Source organism: Myotis brandtii, unplaced genomic scaffold (genome assembly GCF_000412655.1).
Source record: "Myotis brandtii unplaced genomic scaffold, ASM41265v1 scaffold99, whole genome shotgun sequence".
In the NCBI taxonomy this organism is placed as follows: domain Eukaryota; kingdom Metazoa; phylum Chordata; class Mammalia; order Chiroptera; family Vespertilionidae; genus Myotis; species Myotis brandtii.
The window spans coordinates 3,697,886-3,719,449 of NW_005372121.1; the positions used below are offsets into that span (position 1 = coordinate 3,697,886).

General features: G+C 43.0%; 1 protein-coding gene across 9 annotated transcripts in view; it reads right to left on the minus strand.

Annotated features, from left to right (window-relative positions):
- Positions 1-21,564, minus strand: part of TNIK (TRAF2 and NCK interacting kinase) — a 349,621-nt gene that overhangs the window by 18,701 nt on the left and 309,356 nt on the right. For all 9 annotated transcript variants that reach the window (XM_005886580.2, XM_005886579.2, XM_005886584.2 and 6 more), the window contains 3 exons: positions 10,308-10,437; positions 4,408-4,572; positions 544-655 (listed from right to left, as the gene is read on the minus strand). In XM_005886580.2, the coding sequence (XP_005886642.1) occupies positions 544-655; positions 4,408-4,572; positions 10,308-10,437 (407 nt within the window). The remainder of the gene's footprint in view (positions 1-543; positions 656-4,407; positions 4,573-10,307; positions 10,438-21,564) is intronic.

The following is a 21,564-nucleotide window of genomic DNA, read 5'->3' on the forward strand; positions in this document are numbered from 1 at the left end:
TCATAAAATTAAATACATCACCCTCATGCCCTGCCTTATATGCAGGGAGGATTTGCTTTTTGAAATTCCACATTGTCAGCTGACGAACTGGCCTAAGTTGAGTCTGATGATTAGTGAGTCGCAGAAGTCTAGAAAGCAAGACTCTCTGGAAAGCAGCCAGACTTTTGCAGTGGGAAGCACACACCTAGAGCTCAACACAACTCCACACGCACTTATCAAGTGTCTACTGCGTGCACAGCATTGTACCCAGAAATTGCTTTTGAGAAACATGTGGTAAGTTTGGAGATCTCTGAGGAACAGCTTTTCCTAGGGCCCCTGGATACCTCTGGGTTCCTACCAGAAGTGAAATAGAAGAAATCAAAGACAAATGCAAAGAAGGAATGAAATTTGTTTTAGGAATCCTAAAAAAAATAATTAAAAATAAAGGTTTTCTCTTTAAGATAGGGCCTAAAGAATATATGGCTTAACTATTGAACTAATGATTAATTTTTTTTTTATCAGGCAGGAGCAGAAAGCCTAAAACATCGGGGTTTTCTAGCTTACCCGCAGCTGATGATTCTTCATCTTCTTCGTCTTCATCGGTGGGAGACGTCTGGTATACTCTGGGGTCCACAAAGGGGGTGAAGGATGCTTTAGTGCTGCTCCCCATACCATACTAAACAATAAGCAAGAAGATGAAAAAGAGCAGATAATTAAATACTGCAGCAACAAATAATGCTAACAATACTTTGCTTGGGCTTCAAAAAATAATTATAGATTCTTATCTATCCAGCTGTTCACACTCTAACCCCCTAGTCACAGGCCTGCCTCTCTCTCCAGCTTCTCCTGGTATTGGTTACTCACTAGCCACTGTACCTTTGTTAATTATTATACTGTAAGAGTTACAGTCAACAAATTACATTTTGGCCCCTATGTGGCACCTCAATATCTGGTAAAATAACTGGTGACAGAGCTTATCTCTCCTTTGAGTAAAAGCAATCTCATATTGACCAACTATTCTTCAAGGCTAACACAGTTGGCAATACACTAGGTAAACATGTCCCCACAGCAGCACAGTTAACCAAAGGCTCTATCTTAGGGACTCAGGGCCCGTCCACACTGGCCTCCTGATGCAGGTGGATTGATGTTGGCTCAAGAAGCCTTAAAATCTTTAATGCAGAGACAATTTCATCCAGGAATTGAAGATTTTTCCTTCCTATGACAGTTTTCCCTTAAATGGATCATTATATTCATATATCTTATTTGGGGACTTCATGAAGATACTAGGTTTGCAGCCTACGCACCTTGAGGACTTACTTAAAAAATAAGTCTCAAGGGCTTGGAAAGCACCATGAAGACATGAAGTCAGAACTAGACTATGGAACAGTGAACTCAAATATCAGGCTCACATCACGATATTCCATATTAGACTTTTGTAAAAGGAGCTTCAATAACCATCTCCCCATTTTGTCAGTCATCTCCATTCCTTCAACTACATTCACGTTCTTTTAATATCCCAAACAGAGCTGCATTCAACATAAGAAGCACTTCTTTTTTAGTATAAATGTCTTTTATTACTGCTTAGTTTTTTATTTAAAAATATAACCAACATCCCAAGACCTCTAAAAACATAAGAAGAAAACCACAAAGATTCCATCTGACTTAATTCAAGATTTCCCCTCCACTTTATAAAATCAAAATCATTCCATCCTCGACAAGGTTGGACTCCCCCTCTCAAATAGAGTCCTTTCACACACATTCTCTCCTTTGATCTTTAGGAGAAGTCTGTGAAGGAGGTGGGGGCAGGTACTAATATTCTCATTTAGAGCTAGAATGGTGGCAGAATTTAAACCAGGGTCCAACCCCATGGAGTCTTCCTTAGTACCCACAGAGGTGTTCTGGCAGAAAAAATCTGCCCACACTGCATGCTATAATAGGCTGCTGCACTTTCCTATATACTTCTGAGTTCTTTTCCTAAAGGCAAACAAAGCTTATTTACCCTATAACTTTAGAATCCAAAAGGTGCCTCATAAGAAATTAGTGTGTGGACGACATAAAACCAACAGTGCACATGCTTTAGAATCACAAGTAGGAAAGGGCCTAAGCGTGACTCACAGGACTGCTCATGAAATATGACCAAGCACTATGAATTCATCTTACTGGTCAACTTGGTCAATGACATCTACGAGTACTACCTAAAACACCGTGTTTATTGAGGCTTTTTTCCTGGACTTTTTCCATCTGGGAAAGATAATATCCCATTCCTCCCTTTCTTATGCGATTTGGAGTTTAGAAAGATGAACACTTAGAGAGTGTTGTCTATTTATTGATTTTTCTTTTTCATAAATAAATCATTTCGACCTCATCTCATTTAAGTCAAACTTAGTTTGACTAAATTGTTGTAAGTATGAACCTCAACTATTGACCTTGAATTCTCTATCGGCTGAAGTTGCTATCACTGGCCTGGCAGATAGGAGATCCCAATACTGGTCCCAGCGCTGTCTCAAATCAGTTATGGGCCTTGGGCAAGGCTCTTCACCTCTATGAGCCTCATCTGTAAAATCAGGTATTGGTCCTGATGATTCCTGAGAACGTCCACTGCTCCGCTTCTACGATTTCCTCTATTTGAGTATATGTATAAGTAGCTATAGAGTAGAAACCAGCCAAACACATTTCTGGGAGCCTGTCACAGACCTATTCTTGAAGAGAGCAGGAGGGTTTCAGCCCTGAAGGAGAACACAGCTGTTGTGGCTGTTGCCCAGCACCTACTTCAGTCCCGGAGTCCATTTCCTGGGAATGGGTGGAGACACGTCCCAGGCCCTCGGTGGGGGTCCCGGCCGGGGAATGACTTTGCTGCACCAGGTCCGGGAGGTTGATGTGGCCGGCAAAGCCATTGCTGTCACTGTGGCCAGATCGCTTCTTCTCTCCAGATGTCTGAGAGGGCACAACACATGGGGGGTGGGGTGGGGGGGAGGTTAGAGCGGGAGACAAAGGTCACAGAGTGACATCACCCCTCACATAGAACAGGCGTAGTGGTCTCCAAATCGACCCACTGGCATGTGGAAGATACCACTCAAATGTCTACTGTACCTAAGAAAATAAGAAAGAGGTTAAGCTTTGCTAATATTTAGTGTATGGATTGACCCTGAGGCCTTATGCTGCTGCATGAGGGGCAGTCAGGGGTCACATGGGATGTAGGGGTTCCCTGTGGAAAGGCAGGAATGCTGCAGATAGAGGGGCTAAGTGGGGCCTGCACTTGAAAATATTTGTGTGTGTTCTTGTGCATACACATCAGGTAACTGAATCTGTGGATCATATTACTAGATTATAATGACACAACCCACAAAACAGATAACATGCCTTAAAATATCACTGAAAGGAACCAGCGGGATGAGATAACACTAATAATCCATGTACATGTGTACTCCAAGGAAATGCAGAGCTGATACCCAACTCAGGGTTCTTTGTCAGTCACAAAGTCAACAAATGATTAGCCCTGGCTGGAGTGGCTCCGCTGGTTGGGAGTCATCCCAAGCACCGAAAGGTTGTAGGTTCGATTCCTGGTAAGGGTACATGCCCAGGTTGTGGGCTTGAGCCCAGGTAGGAGGCGTACAAGAGGCAGCTGATTGATGTTTTGCTCTCTCACATGGATGCTTTTCTTTTTCTCCATTTCCTTTTCCCTCTCTCTGAAGATCAATTAAAATCTTAAAAAACAAACAAACCAACCCCAAAAAGAAAAACACACCCAAATAATTAACCAGATCTGAGAGGCGGTAAAAAAATCCTATCTAATAAAAGAGAAACATGGTAATTAGCCATACATCCGCTACCCTTCAAATTGGCTAATCAGGGCGATATGCAAATTAACTGCCAGCCAAGATGGCGGCCGGCAGCTTCCATCTGGGAAAGATAATATCCCATTCCTCCCTTTCTTATGCGATTTGGAGTTTAGAAAGATGAACACTTAGAGAGTGTTGTCTATTTATTGATTTTTCTTTTTCATAAATAAATCATTTCGACCTCATCTCATTTAAGTCAAACTTAGTTTGACTAAATTGTTGTAAGTATGAACCTCAACTATTGACCTTGAATTCTCTATCGGCTGAAGTTGCTATCACTGGCCTGGCAGATAGGAGGTCCCAATACTGGTCCCAGCGCTGTCTCAAATCAGTTATGGGCCTTGGGGGCAAGGCTCCACCTCTATGAGCCTCATCTGTAAAATCAGGTATTGGTCCTGATGATTCCTGAGAACGTCCACTGCTCCGCTTCTACGATTTCCTCTATTTGAGTATATGTATAAGTAGCTATAGAGTAGAAACCAGCCAAACACATTTCTGGGAGCCTGTCACAGACCTATTCTTGAAGAGAGCAGGGTTTCAGAACCCCTGAAGGAGAACACAGCTGTTGTGGCTGTTGCCCAGCACCTACTTCAGTCCCGGAGTCCATTTCCTGGGAATGGGTGGAGACACGTCCCAGGCCCTCGGTGGGGGTCCCGGCCGGGGAATGACTTTGCTGCACCAGGTCCGGGAGGTTGATGTGGCCGGCAAAGCCATTGCTGTCACTGTGGCCAGATCGCTTCTTCTCTCCAGATGTCTGAGAGGGCACAACACATGGGGGGTGGGGTGGGGGGGAGGTTAGAGCGGGAGACAAAGGTCACAGAGTGACATCACCCCTCACATAGAACAGGCGTAGTGGTCTCCAAATCGACCCACTGGCATGTGGAAGATACCACTCAAATGTCTACTGTACCTAAGAAAATAAGAAAGAGGTTAAGCTTTGCTAATATTTAGTGTATGGATTGACCCTGAGGCCTTATGCTGCTGCATGAGGGGCAGTCAGGGGTCACATGGGATGTAGGGGTTCCCTGTGGAAAGGCAGGAATGCTGCAGATAGAGGGGCTAAGTGGGGCCTGCACTTGAAAATATTTGTGTGTGTTCTTGTGCATACACATCAGGTAACTGAATCTGTGGATCATATTACTAGATTATAATGACACAACCCACAAAACAGATAACATGCCTTAAAATATCACTGAAAGGAACCAGCGGGATGAGATAACACTAATAATCCATGTACATGTGTACTCCAAGGAAATGCAGAGCTGATACCCAACTCAGGGTTCTTTGTCAGTCACAAAGTCGACAAATGATTAGTCCTGGCTGGAGTGGCTCAGCTGGTTGGGAGTCATCCCAAGCATCGAAAGGTTGTAGGTTCGATTCCTGGTCAGGGTACATGCCCAGATTGTGGGCTTGAGCCCAGGTGGGAGGCATGCAAGAGGCAGCTGATTGATGTTTTGCTCTCACATGGATGCTTTTCTCTTTCTCCATCTCCTTTTCCCTCTCTCTGAAAACCAATTAAAATCTTAAAAAAAAAACCCCACAAAGAAAAACACACCTGAATGATTAACTAACTAGATCTGAGAGGAGGTAAAAAAATAAAAATATAAAAAGCCATGGTGATGATCCAAAGATTATTTGAAAATACAGATTTACATCCACTATCACTAATGTCGAATCTCTCAATGAGCAACAACGGTGCCCTATGATAGCACTCAGTAAAAAAAAATAAAGCCAGCATGACTAGTAAAGCATTGGAAATGCCATTTATGGTATCCCTTATTAATGCCTTTTAAAGGTATTTTATAGTGTATACAGTGCAGTAAGGCAGATGTATAATCTGTAAATATATACACTGTATTCTGTGGTATGCTCTAAAACTTTTACTGAGAGTTGCTTGACCTAACAAATTGTAAATCACTGCGCAGGAAAGCAAAGTCCTCAAAATCTCAGGGACAAATATGGGATTGAAAGACAGCTCTGCTCCCTAAAAGCCAGTGCCCACCCCCCTCGTAGGCCTCGCTAGTACTGCGCTATTTAATTTAACATTTATGTGACTAACTCATCGAGGGCTCTTAGAGCAGACCTGATTAAGTTACGATTCCCTTCCTTGCCTTTTCTTTCTTTTATGCATTTACCCAATATTTTTGAGTGCCTACTAAATGTGGGGCATTTTGCTGAACATGCAGGAATCAGCCAGGAGCAAGGCAGATGCCTTCCCTGCCCTGTTTGGTGCTGGCTGCCATGGGCAAGGGTTCATACTGTTTCTTTGACCACCTCACCGGCCAGGCTTCTTCTTTCCAGAACCTGTCCTGTTGTTTTTCTTTTTGTTGTTGTTTTTGTAAACATATATTTATTGATTTCAGAGAGGAAAGGAGAGGGGGAGAGAGACAGAAACATCAATGATGAGAGAGAATCATTGATCGGCTGCCTCCTGCATGCCCCACATTGGGGATCAAGCCCACAACTTGGACACGTGCCCTGACTGAGAATTGAACCATGACCTTCTGGCTCATAGATTGAAGCTCAACCACTGAGCCTGCCAGCCAGCCCTGTCCTGTTTTTGCAATTAGAGCTCTGCACCTGCCTCTGGCTGGAAGGGAAAGGATGCATTTTTTTTTTTGCAAGATAAAACAGACTCCCAAGTTCCTGAAGGGGTGCATGTAACCGATGTTACCAGGAAGCTTGAGAAGTAACTGAAAACTTCAGTGCCCTCTATGTTTCTTGGCAACATGCTCCTGATCTATAAAGTGGCCCAGAGAGAGGCATTTTCTGGATTCATTTTGCCACAGAGCTCATCTACACATTTTATCTTCTAAATGACAATTCGGGGATTTCGTACTCATTTCTCTTATTGTCGTCTCTCTTATGTGTACTGGGAAGCTTTTCCATTTTCCTAATTTCTGTTCAAATACTGAAAAGCTTTTTAACATTTCCCCCAACTTTCCAGTAGCATAAATCACACGTGATCTCTTTAGAGTTTTGTAGTCTCTCTTCTCTCAGCAGCATTCTGCCTCAAGCCGAAAACTGATGCAGACAAACTGGTTCTCAAAGACCTGGAAGGTTCATGAGGGGAAATGGCCCAGACAGTGAAAAGTTGAAAGAATCCAGCAATGACCCAGGAATCTCTCTCTACTTCTGAGTCGTCACCCTTTTGTTCATTCAACCAGCACCTTCTCAGAATGAAATACCTTCTGTGTGCCAGGCATTCTGCTGGGAACACAAAAATAAGTAAACAACAGCCTTGCCCTCTAGGATGTTATTAACAGAACCCCCCAAATCTCTATAATCTTCATGACCTCACCACTCCCATGGGGTGGACACTAAGAGGTTCCAACATGGGCCTGGGATCATGCTAAACAATTTGTGTTTATATCCTCACATGAACACCATGCATTAGCTTCCCATTGGACAGGGGCAAAACTTCAGTGTAAAAAATTCAATTAACTTGCCTCGAGTGACACAGGTTTGTAAGTGGCGAAATCAGGGTTTGAGTCAAGGCTGTCTGTTGACAGAGCCCAGGTGCCCTGGGAGGCGCTGTACAAAGTGGTTTGCTCTCAGGCATAGCTGACTGGACCAGGATTGCACACCTGAGCCAAGCAGATTGCCACTGGAATGTACTATTGGGCCTGAGAGATACTGGCCAGTCCCCGCTGGGCAGCTGGACTGGGATGTGGTGAATATCTTGCAATGGGGGTTGGTGGGGGATTGAGAGCAGGTGCATGCGGAGGAAGAGAAAGCTGGTCTATATAGAGAGAGAACAAAGGAGAAACGTGGCGGAAACAGTGACAGAGCCAGAGATGTGCACATGGGAAGCTGCCCGAGCTCCTGATCACTTCTTAGCATCTGCAAAACCCTGCACAGGGCCCCAACTCACTCTCCGCCCTTGGTGTCCTTCTATGAAATACTCTGACTCTTTATTCCTCACCTCGGATACCTACCCCACTGTTTTTTCTCAAGCTGCTGTATGTGGGTTCTTTTTCCTATGACTTGAAACCAACAGAGGCTTCATGAAGATAAGCTAGTGTTCTGGTTCACTGGGGTGGACAGATCTTGGAGAGACACCGGCTGGTCAGGAAGGAAGGTGCTATGAACAGAGGCCCATGGAGTCCCAGGAGAGGCTTCCAGGAGAAAGGGAAGGTTGAGCCAGCCCCACACGGGCTGCTGGTGAAGAGTGGGCAGCAGTAGGGAAGGGAGGACAGCTCTTCCAGCAGATGGACCCCATGGACAAAGTGGCAGATGACAGCTGGGGTGGTATGTTAGGTTCCAGGACTAGAGTAAAGAAAGGCCCGGTGGGGCCGGAGGGTGGGGAAAGTAGAAGCACCGAGGTGGGGCATGCACTACAAGGCAAATGTGTGCATCACAAGATCATGGGTAGCAGAGAGAGTATGTTCCAGAAGGTCCGCTCCTATAAGAATGACAAACGGAGCAAGTCCTCGATGTTCATCTTAGGGACTGAACGAATAGCACCCTATAAACTAAGTTCTTGTTTCCCTTTTCTTTCCTTTTCTTATTTATTGTCAGGAACATACTTTAATTTGCATTTATTTTTTAAAAATACATGTACTTTTTAATGGATTTCAACTCAAAGCTTGTTATTTTAAAAGTCCACATTTGGGAACAGTAGAGTTTAAAAATTGAGAGGATAAAAAGATTTGGGAGCCCTCAACAGATCAAATTCTTAGAAGACACTGGTGAATGCTATTTTCAAAGTGATTGACTGTGGCCAGAGCATATCGGAGTGCCTTAAATAATATGCAGCCATTCCGATGTGGCTGCCAGCTGAACTGAAAATGTGGCTCCAGATACCTCCTTCAAGGTATTGACTCTTGTAAAGATTCAAGCAACTTTTAAACCACGTTAGAAATCGGGGTTCCTTTTATTTGGAGTCAGGGAGTAACTCACTCCAGAACATTTTTTTCTCATGTTTTCCCAGGTGATAGAAGCCCTCCACATGCCTGTAGAAATGACCCATTCACCACACTGGGAGATCTATATGCCAGCACTGTCCAATGTCGGCTTCCGCAGCCAGGTTCATTTCAGGCTGACCGGAGGGGACTCTTCAGCCTCCTTAAAAGATTTGGCAAGGCTGGGAAATAAAATTCTAACAAGCTGCATTGTGCACTACTCTCCCAGTTTTAGCCCTACTGCCAATTATTCCTTCAAAGGCTTCATTCATCTCAAAACTAGAGTTCCTTTCTCTCTTACAAAAGTGAGACCCCCCAGCACCTGCTGTGAGGGCTTCCCCATCTGTCCTGGCTGAGCAAGAAGGACAGGTGGTGAATATTTATGTTTCAGAGGAAGGAGTTGGGACACATAACAGGAGAGCTCAACTCTATAAAGAGAATGAAATAAAATAAAATAGTTAATATGTAATGAATGCTTACGTCTGAACTCATTTAATCCTCCCAATCACGTTATGAGTCATAGACTCTTACTTATGAAAATTAACAGATGATGACACAGATGCAGGGGAGAGGTCAAGTAGCTTTTGCCCAATGTCATCAGCCATTACTTCCCTTCCAAGTAAAGACCTGCTGTCAAGCTTGCATGGTGATGATGATGTGAAAAAGAAGAAAATAGGGATTATAATTTGTCAAGGCCCTTCTTGGTTAGCACAGATACAACGGGGAGGTTCTGCATGGTGGAGGGACAGGTGAAAGGGAACATGTGCTCTCCCCCGACCCCGCCCCAAACAAAATGTTTCCGGAGTTAAAGAAAAAGTCACTCAAAATGCTAAGATTCATTTTAAAAAAATCCTTATCTGAGGATATGTTTTTATTGATTTTCAGAGAGAGAGGAAGGGAGAGAGAAACATCAGTGCGGAGAGAAACATAGATCAGTTGCCTCCAGTACGCACCCTGACTGGGGATCGTACCTGCAACCCAGGTATGAGCCTTGACCAGAAATTGAACCCACAATCTTTTGTTGTCTGGGATGATACTCCAATCAACTTAGCCACCAGGCCAGGGCGCTGAGGTGCATTTTTAAGGTACAGTGCATATTTCTTTGTTCTTTCACCAATATAGCCAAATAGTCTTTTTAATGTTAATTTAACCAGATAAGATAATGTCACCATTTCTTGGAACTACTGAGCATTTCCTACATTAAAATCCAGAAGGATAAAACCATGGGAGGAGGAGGCAAAACAAGGCCATGGGATGCTGTTCAGAGAGACCATTCTTTCCTATTTTTCTGAGGGAGGAAATATCTAGGCTTGCCAGTGTTATATCCTCGGGCTTACATTTTATATTCCAATTTGCATAAATCTTACCAAAGAATTTGGGCTCATGTAATTAAGTCACACTACGAAAGCTTAGAAGGATACAGAAAAGAAGGCGGTGGACAATTAAAATCACCCAACCATTTAGAAGCCCAACACCCCCCCCCCCCCCCCCCCCCCCCCCCTGCCGGGAGCATTCTCTGTGAAGTGCTAATATAAACACCACTTAAGGAATGCACTTCCCCTGCACAGTTTTCATACCAGCTCACCTCTCTTATCATCAAGGTTCCTTCTCTTGAAATGCTGCTGCTGAAAGTGTCCGCGTGAGAGGTCTCCAGCCCGTGCGTACCGACCATTCCCACATTGTACTGCTCCGTGCCCCCGGGAGCTCCCGTTGGTCTGAGATGGAAAAGAACAATGTTCACGATGATGCATGCTTCAGGGGTGCCTGTTTCCTCCATGTTCATTTTCTAAAATTATGCTAAGATTTACACACCCTCAACTTTACCATTCTAACCATTTTTAAGTATCCAGTCCACCGGCCTTCGGTACAGTCCATATTCATTTTTAACGCTGCACTGATGTCTGAACTCATGTCCCACTTCAGCAGCTTCCCCTCTCGACCTGATTTCCACCCAGCAGCCAGAGGGAGGGACCAGACACCCTGACCTGTGTGTTTGCACATGCTGTTCCCTCTGCCTGGAAAGCTGTCTCGCACCCTGGCTCGTGGCTGGTTGCCTCTCATTGGTCTGATTTCATCTTAAATGATACTTTGGCTGAGAAACCTTTTCTCACCACCTACCTGTCTTATCCAACCCTTACCCTTTTCCCTCCATTCTTATCCCAATCAGTAATTCTTTCTTTCTTTTTTTTAAAGAATATATTTTATTGATTTTTTACAGAGAGGAAGAGAGAGGGATAGAGAGTTAGAAACATTGATGAGAGAGAAACATCGATCAGCTGCTTCCTGCACACCTCCTACTGGGGATGTGCCAGCAACCAAGGCACATGCCCTTGATCGGAATCGAACCTGGGACCTTTCCGTCCACAGGCCAACACTCTATCCACTGAGCCAAACTGGCCAGGTTGGTAATCCTTTCTTTTCGACTCTCTTGTAACTTTCTCCTTGTCTCTCCCTGGAACATATGCTTATGAGGACAGAATCTTTGTCTCTTTGCTCATCATTGTATACCCAGCACAGAGTTTAGCACAGAATAGAAGTGCAAAAATCAATTGTTTGAAAAATGGGTTTTACACTAGTTATAAAGAAGACATTTCAATTAAGGGCATCCATTAACGAGGCTGTTGAACTCAAACAGTATTCAGTACTTTTTAATTAAAAATATTTTTATTGATTTCAGAGAGAGGAAGGGAGAGGGAGAGAGAGATAGAAACATCAATGATAAGAGAGAATCATTGATTGGCTGCCTCCTGCACGCCCTGTCCTGGGGATCGAGGTCGCAACCCGGGCACGTGCCCTGACTGGGAATCGAACCAGGGACCTCCTGGTTCATGGGTCAACTCCACCGCTGAGCCACACGGGCTGGGCAGTAGTCAGTACTTTTTTAAACCTGTGTAATTGCCCCACACTGTGGCAGATTTGTTTCCAGTTTGTTTCTTGCTCTGGAGTTTAGATAAAATGGAGGAGGTAGCAGGATCTCAACACGGGCCCTGAGAGCGGAGGCCGATGCTCTCTGTGTGTTCTGTGGTGCAGGCCACAGCACCAAGGAAACAGCACAAGGAAGCAGCATCAGCAGGGGCGCGGCTCATCTGCGGGGCTTCTGTTTTCAGAATCGCCTGGATCGATTGCTGTCCTACTGCCGCAGCTGCCTCTCTTTGAAAGTGGGCTTTTTAAAAACCGGGAAATTATCAACATTTGTTTCTCTCATTAGATGTATTAACCACACCTTTTACCATTTTGTTCTTTTAACTGTTTCTTAAAAATTTTAAAAACATCTCTGGCTTCGTGGATCCTATCAAAGTCCAGTCCAAGCATTTGAGGACATATTCAATCCAAGACGCAAGAAACACTACAGACTTAGGACATCCCGGCACAGAGGAGACATCTGTCAAGGATTTTGTATCTAAACAGAGGTGAAAAGATAAGTCTAGACCCCCCCCCCCAAAAAAAATGTATTGAAGACACTTACTTCAAAAGGACTAAACTGGAGCAGTGAATAAAATGATCTAAATATGAGCTAGAACTGATAAGTTTGGGAAGAAATTCCAAAGAAGCATTTTTAATATTTCATCCCCAGCAAGGAGCTATTAATAGCATTACAGAGACATAGAAAAAGAAATTGCTGCAATTGCCCTAGCTGGTTTGGCTCAGTGGATAGAGCATCAGCCTACAGACCGAAGGGTCCCGGGTTTGATTCCGGTCAAGAGCACCTACCTTGATTGCAGGCTCCTCCCTGGCCTGGACCCTGGTTGGGGATCCTGCGTGAGGCAACCAATCAATGTGTTTCTCTCACATCGATGTTTCTCTGTCTTTCCCCCTCTCTTCCACACTCCCTAAAAAAATCAATGGAAAAATATCCTCGGGAATTCCTGAGTTATTGCTAGATCAGTAGTAAATCAGACTAGTTCTCAAACCTAGGATTTCTTCCCTCACTTTTTAGCTCGCAAATTCAACGGTCACTCTGATGGTTATGGTGTTTGGCCTCTTGCCAGTGGTTACTAATCACTCCACTCCATCCTTCCCTCTCTTCTAACTCTTGAGGGGCACCTTTTCCCTGGTTTTCCTTTTGCTTTTCATTCCCTGTCTACTTCCTTCATGAGCTCTTCTTAGATGCTACTGGTACCCAGGATTCTGCTTCACTCTACATAACCTTTGGGAGTGCTCCCATCACAACCACTTATAGCCATCACCTGTGTGTGGAATAATCCTAAATTAATGTATCTGATCTTGTCACTCAGAAACTCATTTCTTCAACTTCCTGTTGGATATTTCCCCCTGGGTGTCCACAGGTTTCTCCAACTCAACATGCTCCAACTAAAACTGTCATCTTCCCTCCTAAACTAGTGCTTCCTCCCGGTAACTGACCTCAGTTAGTGGCATCACAGGCCATCTAGTTATCCAAGATAGACATGGAAACTCCGCAGTCCTACTAGAATGCTTTCTCTCATCTACCCCTCACATCAATGTAGAGCCTGCCAATTCTACCTCCTAAGCATGCCTCAAATATTTTATGTCCGTTCTGTCGCTGTTCCTTTTAGGTCTGCTTCCTCTTTACCTGAACAACAGTCTTCTTTTTAAAAAAATATATTTTATTGATTTTTTACAGAGAGGAAGGGAGAGGGATAGAGAGTTAGAAACATCGATGAGAGAGAAACATCGATCAGCTGCTTCCTGCACACCTCCTACTGGGGATGTGCCCACAACCAAGGTACATGCCCTTGACCAGAATCGAACCTGGAACCCTTCAGTCCGCAGGCCAACGCTCTATCCACTGAGCCAAACCAGTCAGGGCAACAATAGTGTTCTTGATGGTCACTTTCTAGTCCTGTCTCCTCATATCCATTCCTTACAGCTGCCAAAGTGAGGTCTCTAAACTCCTAATCTGACCGTGTCATTCTTCTGCTTTCAACCTTTAGCAGCTCCCCATTGACTACAGGATAAACTTCAAAGTTCTTCCTGTGGCTTATAGGCTCTCCATGACCTGATCCTCACCTGTCACTCTAGCCTTAATTTTTCACCAAAATATGCCCTCCATTTCTAGCTCTAACAACATATAAGTTCACAAGTCATGTTGACAATATGTACCCTTAATGTGATGTGATAAAAATGACGTGGTACCTCTGTTATCTTCCTCCCCCAAACCACAGCCTTTGTGGAATCATGAGAACAACATCTGACTAATTCCAATAGAGGGGCATTCAATCCTATACCTAATCAGTACTCCTCAAAATTGCCAAGTTCATCACAAACAAGGGAAGTCTGAGAAACTGTCACTGCCAAGAGCAGTCGAAGGAGACATGACAACTAAATAACTAAGGGAAATGTATCCTCGATGGAATTCTGGAGCAGAAAAGAGTCATTTGGTAAAAAGTAAAAAGTTCTGAATAAACTATGGACTTCAGTTATTGTATCAATATTGGCTCATTAATTGTAACATATGCCCCAATAGTAATGTTTTATGCTAATAATAGGGAAAACTGTGCAGGGGTTGGGGGGAATAACATGGGAACTCTGTATTATTTGCACAATCTTTCTGTAAATCTAAAACTTAAAAAACTTATTAATAATAAAAGAATGTTAAAAAGGCAATGATTAAAAAACTAAGGCTAAAATAACCATAACATTTTATAATTAAATAATCCTTTGTTGCAAAAATTATTTTTCTGATATAGAGTCTGGGTAGGAAAAACTAATTGTCCAATAAATTCCTATAAACTGTAAAAAACAGAACACCTCACTGATTAGGAGAAAATTATAGGAAATTTACTGGAATGAGGCCACAGGTTTGGAACAATAATTTCCTCTAATTGGATTTGTCAAAGTGTTCCTGCAGGGATTGATTTAATTCAATTCAATACACATTTATTGAACACCTGCTATATGAAAGGCCCTTGGTAAATATAAAAGCTGAAGAAAACACGGTTTCTGAAACTAAAGAGGTTAGCATCCAGAAGAGCATGAACACATAACACAAATATTCAAATAAAAGGCAGGATGTGCGTGAGAATGAAATCAAAGAGAGAGGTCATTTCGAGAAGAGAAACAACACTGGCAGCACGCAAGGCATTTGCAAGGACCAAGGAAGTTAGTTTGGCTGGAGCATATGCTGGTGCAATCATGGCCCCAGGGACAGAAAGGGTTGAGGGCAGTAGGGATACAGCATGACCGAAGGCCAGCTACCACACACTAACAGGACAGAGCCTGAACAATGGATGGAAAGGCAGAGGGGACTGCAGGCCCAGGTGGGCGATGGGGTGAGGACCATGGCTTTGTGGCTTTCATTGCCCAGAATGCATTTTGTGACGCTGTACAAACTTCAGTGACTATGGAAGCAGCAGATGTCCCTACTGACCCAGCCCCTGCCTCACATGTACTGTTCTGATAAAGAAGGATGCTTCTCTGACTTGCTTGATATGATGCAAGTCAACCTACAGGCCTTTCCTTCCATCCTCCTATTCTATAAAGCTTTTAGTGTTTCCCGATCATAAAAATAGCACATGCTCATCATAAATTTGGGGATATGCATAAAATAAAAAGCCCTTAGAGTTGTATAATCCAGAGGGGATCGCTGTTATAGTTTTGCTCTATTTCCCTCCATTCATTTTTCTATGCTTGAGTCACTGGGAAATAGTGCAATCCATTAGTTAGGGGAGATAATCTTAGTTATATGTACTCTTATAGGTTATACTTTGTGCTATAAATATGAAACCAGCACTGCACACAGAAAAGCGTGGTTTTTAAGCCTCCTGCACACCAGGATCTGCAGTTGCTTGTCTGAATGGCTGTGCTACATTTCTGAGAAGCTATTTTGTATCCACTTCATGGTAGTGACCTATGTTGCAATATATTTTTATTTCTGCTCTAAAAATATATAGCACAAAAGGTAAAGGTTTACCTTAACAATAGAAAATGAAAGTGGTAAGAATGTATATAAGAAGCACTCGAACTCTAAAATACCCTTTTCCTAAAGAAGCAATTGTTTTATAATGGATTTTTTAATATGAGAAGTTTTTAAGGCATGCAACTATCCTGCTGTAGCAGAATAGACTGTATATATTTTATGCTCACAAAAATTGCATATATTTACCAAATTGGAATACATACACACATTTGTATCCTGTGTTTTCCTCTGAGCATGTCTCATTTACAATTTAATACTTTAAATATTCTTTAATGGGTGATCATTTCAATCTGTCTAAAATTTACCAATTCTCCAAGAGCCACAGCAGGTTTTGCCTCCACTCTAACCATTCAAGGATAGTCTGTTTACTATTTCTCAGGATTATAGTAATAGAGCCTCTGGATTGTTTTATTTTTTATTTATTTATTTTAAAAAATATTTTTATTGATTTCAGAGAGGAAGGGAGAGGGAGAGAGAGAGATAGAAACATCAATGATGAGAGAGAATCATTGATTGGCTGCTTCCTGCATGCCCCCTACTGGGGATCGAGCCCGCAACTCAGGCATATGCCCCCCGACCGGAATCAAACCTGCGACCCTTCAGTCCGCAGGCTGATGCTCTATCCACTGAGCTAAGCTGGCCAGGGCATGTTTTAGCAGACTGTATTCTGTTTCCTTTCCAAATCATCTTGCTGAAATGATTTCTCTCACGTCACTCCCAAGCTCAGGACACCTTTGACGGTTGGTTCCCCAATAGCTACATGGTCAAGTGCACATTCTTGTTCTGGTCTCACCAGTCCAGACTTCTCTCCTCATACACCCCACATTCCCATTAAACTCAACCTTCTGGGCCTTTACTTCAACTGCCTTCCCCCAATTCTAATATTACCCCATGTTCTTTTCTATCTCGATGACAGCAATATGTGTACACGTCTTTCCTCTGGACTAGGCTGTAAACCCTTTGAAGCCTGGAGTTGCAATTTCAGTTTAACAAAATTAAATGTAAACCAAAGTCACTGAAGACCAACTTCATTCCAGATGCCATGCGTGGTATTAAGAGTAGAGAGAGGAATAAAGCACAGTCTTCATCCTCAGGGACCTCACAGGGACCCAACAGGCACTAAATATCCCAATTCGAAGCACTACATGAAACTACAGGAATATACTCGAGGGACAGTGGCAGCACAGAGGGGGCGGGCTTCACTTGTGTAGGCTGGGCTGTGTCTAGGTGATTTCGAAAGGACTGAAGGGTGCCAGACGGCAGAGTGGAAGTGTAGCATGGTCCATACGGGCAATTTTAGAAAGGCGGGTGTTTCTGTAGCCGGGGAAGAGATGGACCAACAGCCTTGCAAAATAGGACAGGAGGCTTAAAGACCAAATGCAAGTTAACATCCCTCCCAAGGCTGCCTTTGGTTATTCTACCAAATATTGATTTCACCCTGAAATTTTCCATGTATAATTTTGTCTCTTTCTAACTAGAATCTAAACTTTTGGAAGGCAGAATTCAGAATTCAAGAATATGCACTTCTTGAATGTCTCTCAAAGCCCTCAGTATGGTGTCTAATACACAGCGAAAGTTTCACCAACCTTTCAGATTCATTACCTGCCCTCATCCTGATAGTTGTACACTCAGTGCTTAAAGGGAATTCGAAACATCTGTGAGAAGAACTCACCAATGCTGAGTCGAGATAGAAACTGAGAAGACCAGCATATTTTGCCGAAATGTTCTGGATTAGTGATTTTGCCTCTTACAACAATTTTATTTGCTGTTAAAGAAACACTTTAATGAAATTTGTTTCAAAATGTCATCTTTTTGCATATTTATAGTTGTTAATAACTGGGTAATCAACAGTAAAATAACAAGAATGGATTTCTTCCGTGATGGTAATTGGATTTGCCTCTCAGAATTGCTTGTATGTGATGATCATTAATCAGTGGAAGACATTCCCTGTGGACTGGCCAGCCTTGTGTCTCCAATCCCTGCTGGAGAGGACAGTAATTTATAGCCTGAAATGGTATCTTCTCTATAGGGAGTGAGTGTGGTGTGATGACTAATCCTAGTAGCTGAGCCAAAGAAACGGAGGTGAATGAGGAGTGAAAGTCAGCATCACTCTATCAAAGTTACAGCAAACAAGAGCAACAGCTCCTATGTTTCTTTGGGGAGGAAATGAGAGATGCATGTGAGTGGGACTGTATGAATATGTTCGTTTGAACTGGGGAAGCAAATAGGGAAGAGGAGGGATTCTGTCATAATATCTTGTCCCATAAGAAAAAGAAGTCAGCCTCCACTTCACTGAAAAAGAGAAAAGAGTAAAGGGTATACATAGTAACGGAATTATAGGCAGGTATAAATATAGATACAAATATCCAAAAAGAAGAATGCAAAGAGGCTGACAGAATGTATGTGGTGAAGTCACAGGTCACAGAAAAAAAGGATCACATAAATGAGAGAATGAAGGCAATGAAACAGAGAATCTTGATGGACAGATTTAAGTCAGACACTCAGAAGTTTCCTGCAGGACTATCTGATTCCTGATTCTTTTTTGGGATGCTGCCCCACACTGCCACATGCATTCCTCCTTATTTAGTGGTGATGGAATAGGTCTCAGGTTGTTCATTTTAACCCTGAAATGTCACTGCCCATAATTTAACTCTTCCAGTTCCAGGGGGACAGGTACGTGTCAACAGTCTGCCTGGCAATATCATTTGCCCTGGAAATGACAAGAACCAAGAAAGCATCACCAAAGAGACAGCCCAGCAATGGTACCTGGATAAAGAATATGCCGTCCCAGAAACACCATGTATTCTAAGTGACTGTGTCCATGAAGAGAGACAGTCTTAGAACTATGCTCTAATGAAAAGACGAATCCCCAAAGCTGATTGATCCTGCCAGAAACTCATAAAAACTCTTACATTTAATTCATATTTCTCATCCTTTCATTTTGGAGACCTAGCCCTCCCCGGCCCACATGTAAAAAGCTGTCCTCTTACATCAGCCTGGGTATGTCGCTGACAGCCACCGTCCCGTCATGGGTCTCGCTCTCCCCATCTTCCTCCTCTTCATCACTACTTTCCGACTCCTCACTGGAGGAGGAGTAATCAGTCACTTTCTTCAGCGGGCGGTTGGTTTCTTCAATCCGGAGTTCTCGCAATTCTTTGGCTAACGCCGTCAGATCCTACAAGAGAAAAGTTTGTTCAGCATATATGAATTTTAGATACGACCAAAGTGACATTTCTTAATAAGTCAGTGATCCAGCATAAGCAACAAGAAAAAAAGGTCTCTATAGAATTGTTACAAACATAGTTACTGCATGGAACTAGGAAAACGATGTTTGTAGCATGTAGAAACTAGAAAAGATGAAGTAAATTTAAACTTTGTTCAAAACCAATTGCTAGACTGAGATTTTTCAAATCTGAATACAATGGTGTATATATGTGTATATGTGTTGTGTGTGTACACATATATACAAACACTGGGTCCTCGTTTTATTTTGGGAAGGTGAAGCTGGTCACCCTCAGGTTGGTGGGAAAATGCATGGGATTAGAAATTGTTCCCCAGTGTGGTGGGACTCCTGCCCAAGCCACGGTCATGGCCTTCCCCCTCTTATGGTGGCTACTGTACCAAAATCTAGCATCAGTCACAGAACAGAGCAATTCCCAAGATTCCAGCTACAACAATGACTCATCTGGTGTGTCATCATTCCCCGGAGAGCAGAGGCACACATCAAGTAATGGCCCAACCAACCCAAAGCCCAGTGCCACTGACATTTATAGCCACGGAGCTGAATTAATCAAGAAGAACGACAACAAAAAAAGGAGTTCTCTTCCAGAATTATAGGTGTTTCATTATTTTTGGTTTAAGTTGCAGTCACCTGGCAGAAACCCTGGCAAGGACTACTGAAATGAATGTGCAAACACCAAAAGGAAGAGATCATTTTTTTCAGTTTTCCATGAGTATGATGAAACCTCTAGCCTGATGGATGTGATGACGTGGTATTTAATCACCAGGCATATTGCAGGCAGTGTGCTGAATATCTGACCACCTTTCTATTTTACATGCTTTCCGAGCAATGCAGAGGGAAGCAGTTCTGCAAAAGCATGGCCGCTCTAATTTGCATGGGTTAAACTGCCCATGGCATACAGCATGCAAATGAGGAAAAAGCAATTTGACATCAGTCTTACCATTTCTCCCTATATTAGTGACCCATGTGGGAATCAGAACATTCAGTGAGAGACAGGGCATTAGGGAGAGAGAAACTCATTGAAAGATACTAAATCCCAGTTTTCTTTTGGCCATATTCTCTCTTTATTTCAATCCCCCAAGCGCAGGACACCTTTGACGGTTCCCCAATAGCTACATGGTCAAGTGCACATTCTTGTTCTGGTCTCACCAGTCCAGACTTCTCTCCTCATACACCCCACATTCCCATTAAACTCAACCTTCTGGGCCTTTACTTCAACTGCCTTCCCCCAATTCTAATATTACCCCATGTTCTTTTCTATCTCGATGACAGCAATATGTGTACACGTCTTTCCTCTGGACTAGGCTGTAAACCCTTTGAAGCCTGGAGTTGCAATTTCAGTTTAACAAAATTAAATGTAAACCAAAGTCACTGAAGACCAACTTCATTCCAGATGCCATGCGTGGTATTAAGAGTAGAGAGAGGAATAAAGCACAGTCTTCATCCTCAGGGACCTCACAGGGACCCAACAGGCACTAAATATCCCAATTCGAAGCACTACATGAAACTACAGGAATATACTCGAGGGACAGTGGCAGCACAGAGGGGGCGGGCTTCACTTGTGTAGGCTGGGCTGTGTCTAGGTGATTTCGAAAGGACTGAAGGGTGCCAGACGGCAGAGTGGAAGTGTAGCATGGTCCATACGGGTAATTTTAGAAAGGTGGGTGTTTCTGTAGCAGGGGAAGAGATGGACTAACAGCTTTGCAAAATAGGACAGGAGGCTGAAAAACCAAATGCAATTTAACATCCCTTCCAAGGCTGCCTTTGGTTATTCTACCAAATAGTGATTTTACCCTGAAATTTTCCATGTATAATTTAGTCTCTTTCTAACTAGAATCTAAACTTTTGGAAGGCAGAATTCAGAATTCAAGAATATGCACTTCTTAAATGTCTCTCAAAGCCCTCAGTATGGTGTCTAATACACAGCGAAAGTTTCACCAACCTTTCAGATTCATTACCTGCCCTCATCCTGATAGTTGTACACTCAGTGCTTAAAGGGAATTCGAAACATCTGTGAGAAGAACTCACCAATGCTGAGTCGAGATAGAAACTGAGAAGACCAGCATATTTTGCCGAAATGTTCTGGATTAGTGATTTTGCCTCTTACAACAATTTTATTTGCTGTTAAAGAAACACTTTAATGAAATTTGTTTCAAAATGTCATCTTTTTGCATATTTATAGTTGTTAATAACTGGGTAATCAACAGTAAAATAACAAGAATGGATTTCTTCCGTGATGGTAATTGGATTTGCCTCTCAGAATTGCTTGTATGTGATGATCATTAATCAGTGGAAGACATTCCCTGTGGACTGGCCAGCCTTGTGTCTCCAATCCCTGCTGGAGAGGACAGTAATTTATAGCCTGAAATGGTATCTTCTCTATAGGGAGTGAGTGTGGTGTGATGACTAATCCTAGTAGCTGAGCCAAAGAAACGGAGGTGAATGAGGAGTGAAAGTCAGCATCACTCTATCAAAGTTACAGCAAACAAGAGCAACAGCTCCTATGTTTCTTTGGGGAGGAAATGAGAGATGCATGTGAGTGGGACTGTATGAATATGTTCGTTTGAACTGGGGAAGCAAATAGGGAAGAGGAGGGATTCTGTCATAATATCTTGTCCCATAAGAAAAAGAAGTCAGCCTCCACTTCACTGAAAAAGAGAAAAGAGTAAAGGGTATACATAGTAACGGAATTATAGGCAGGTA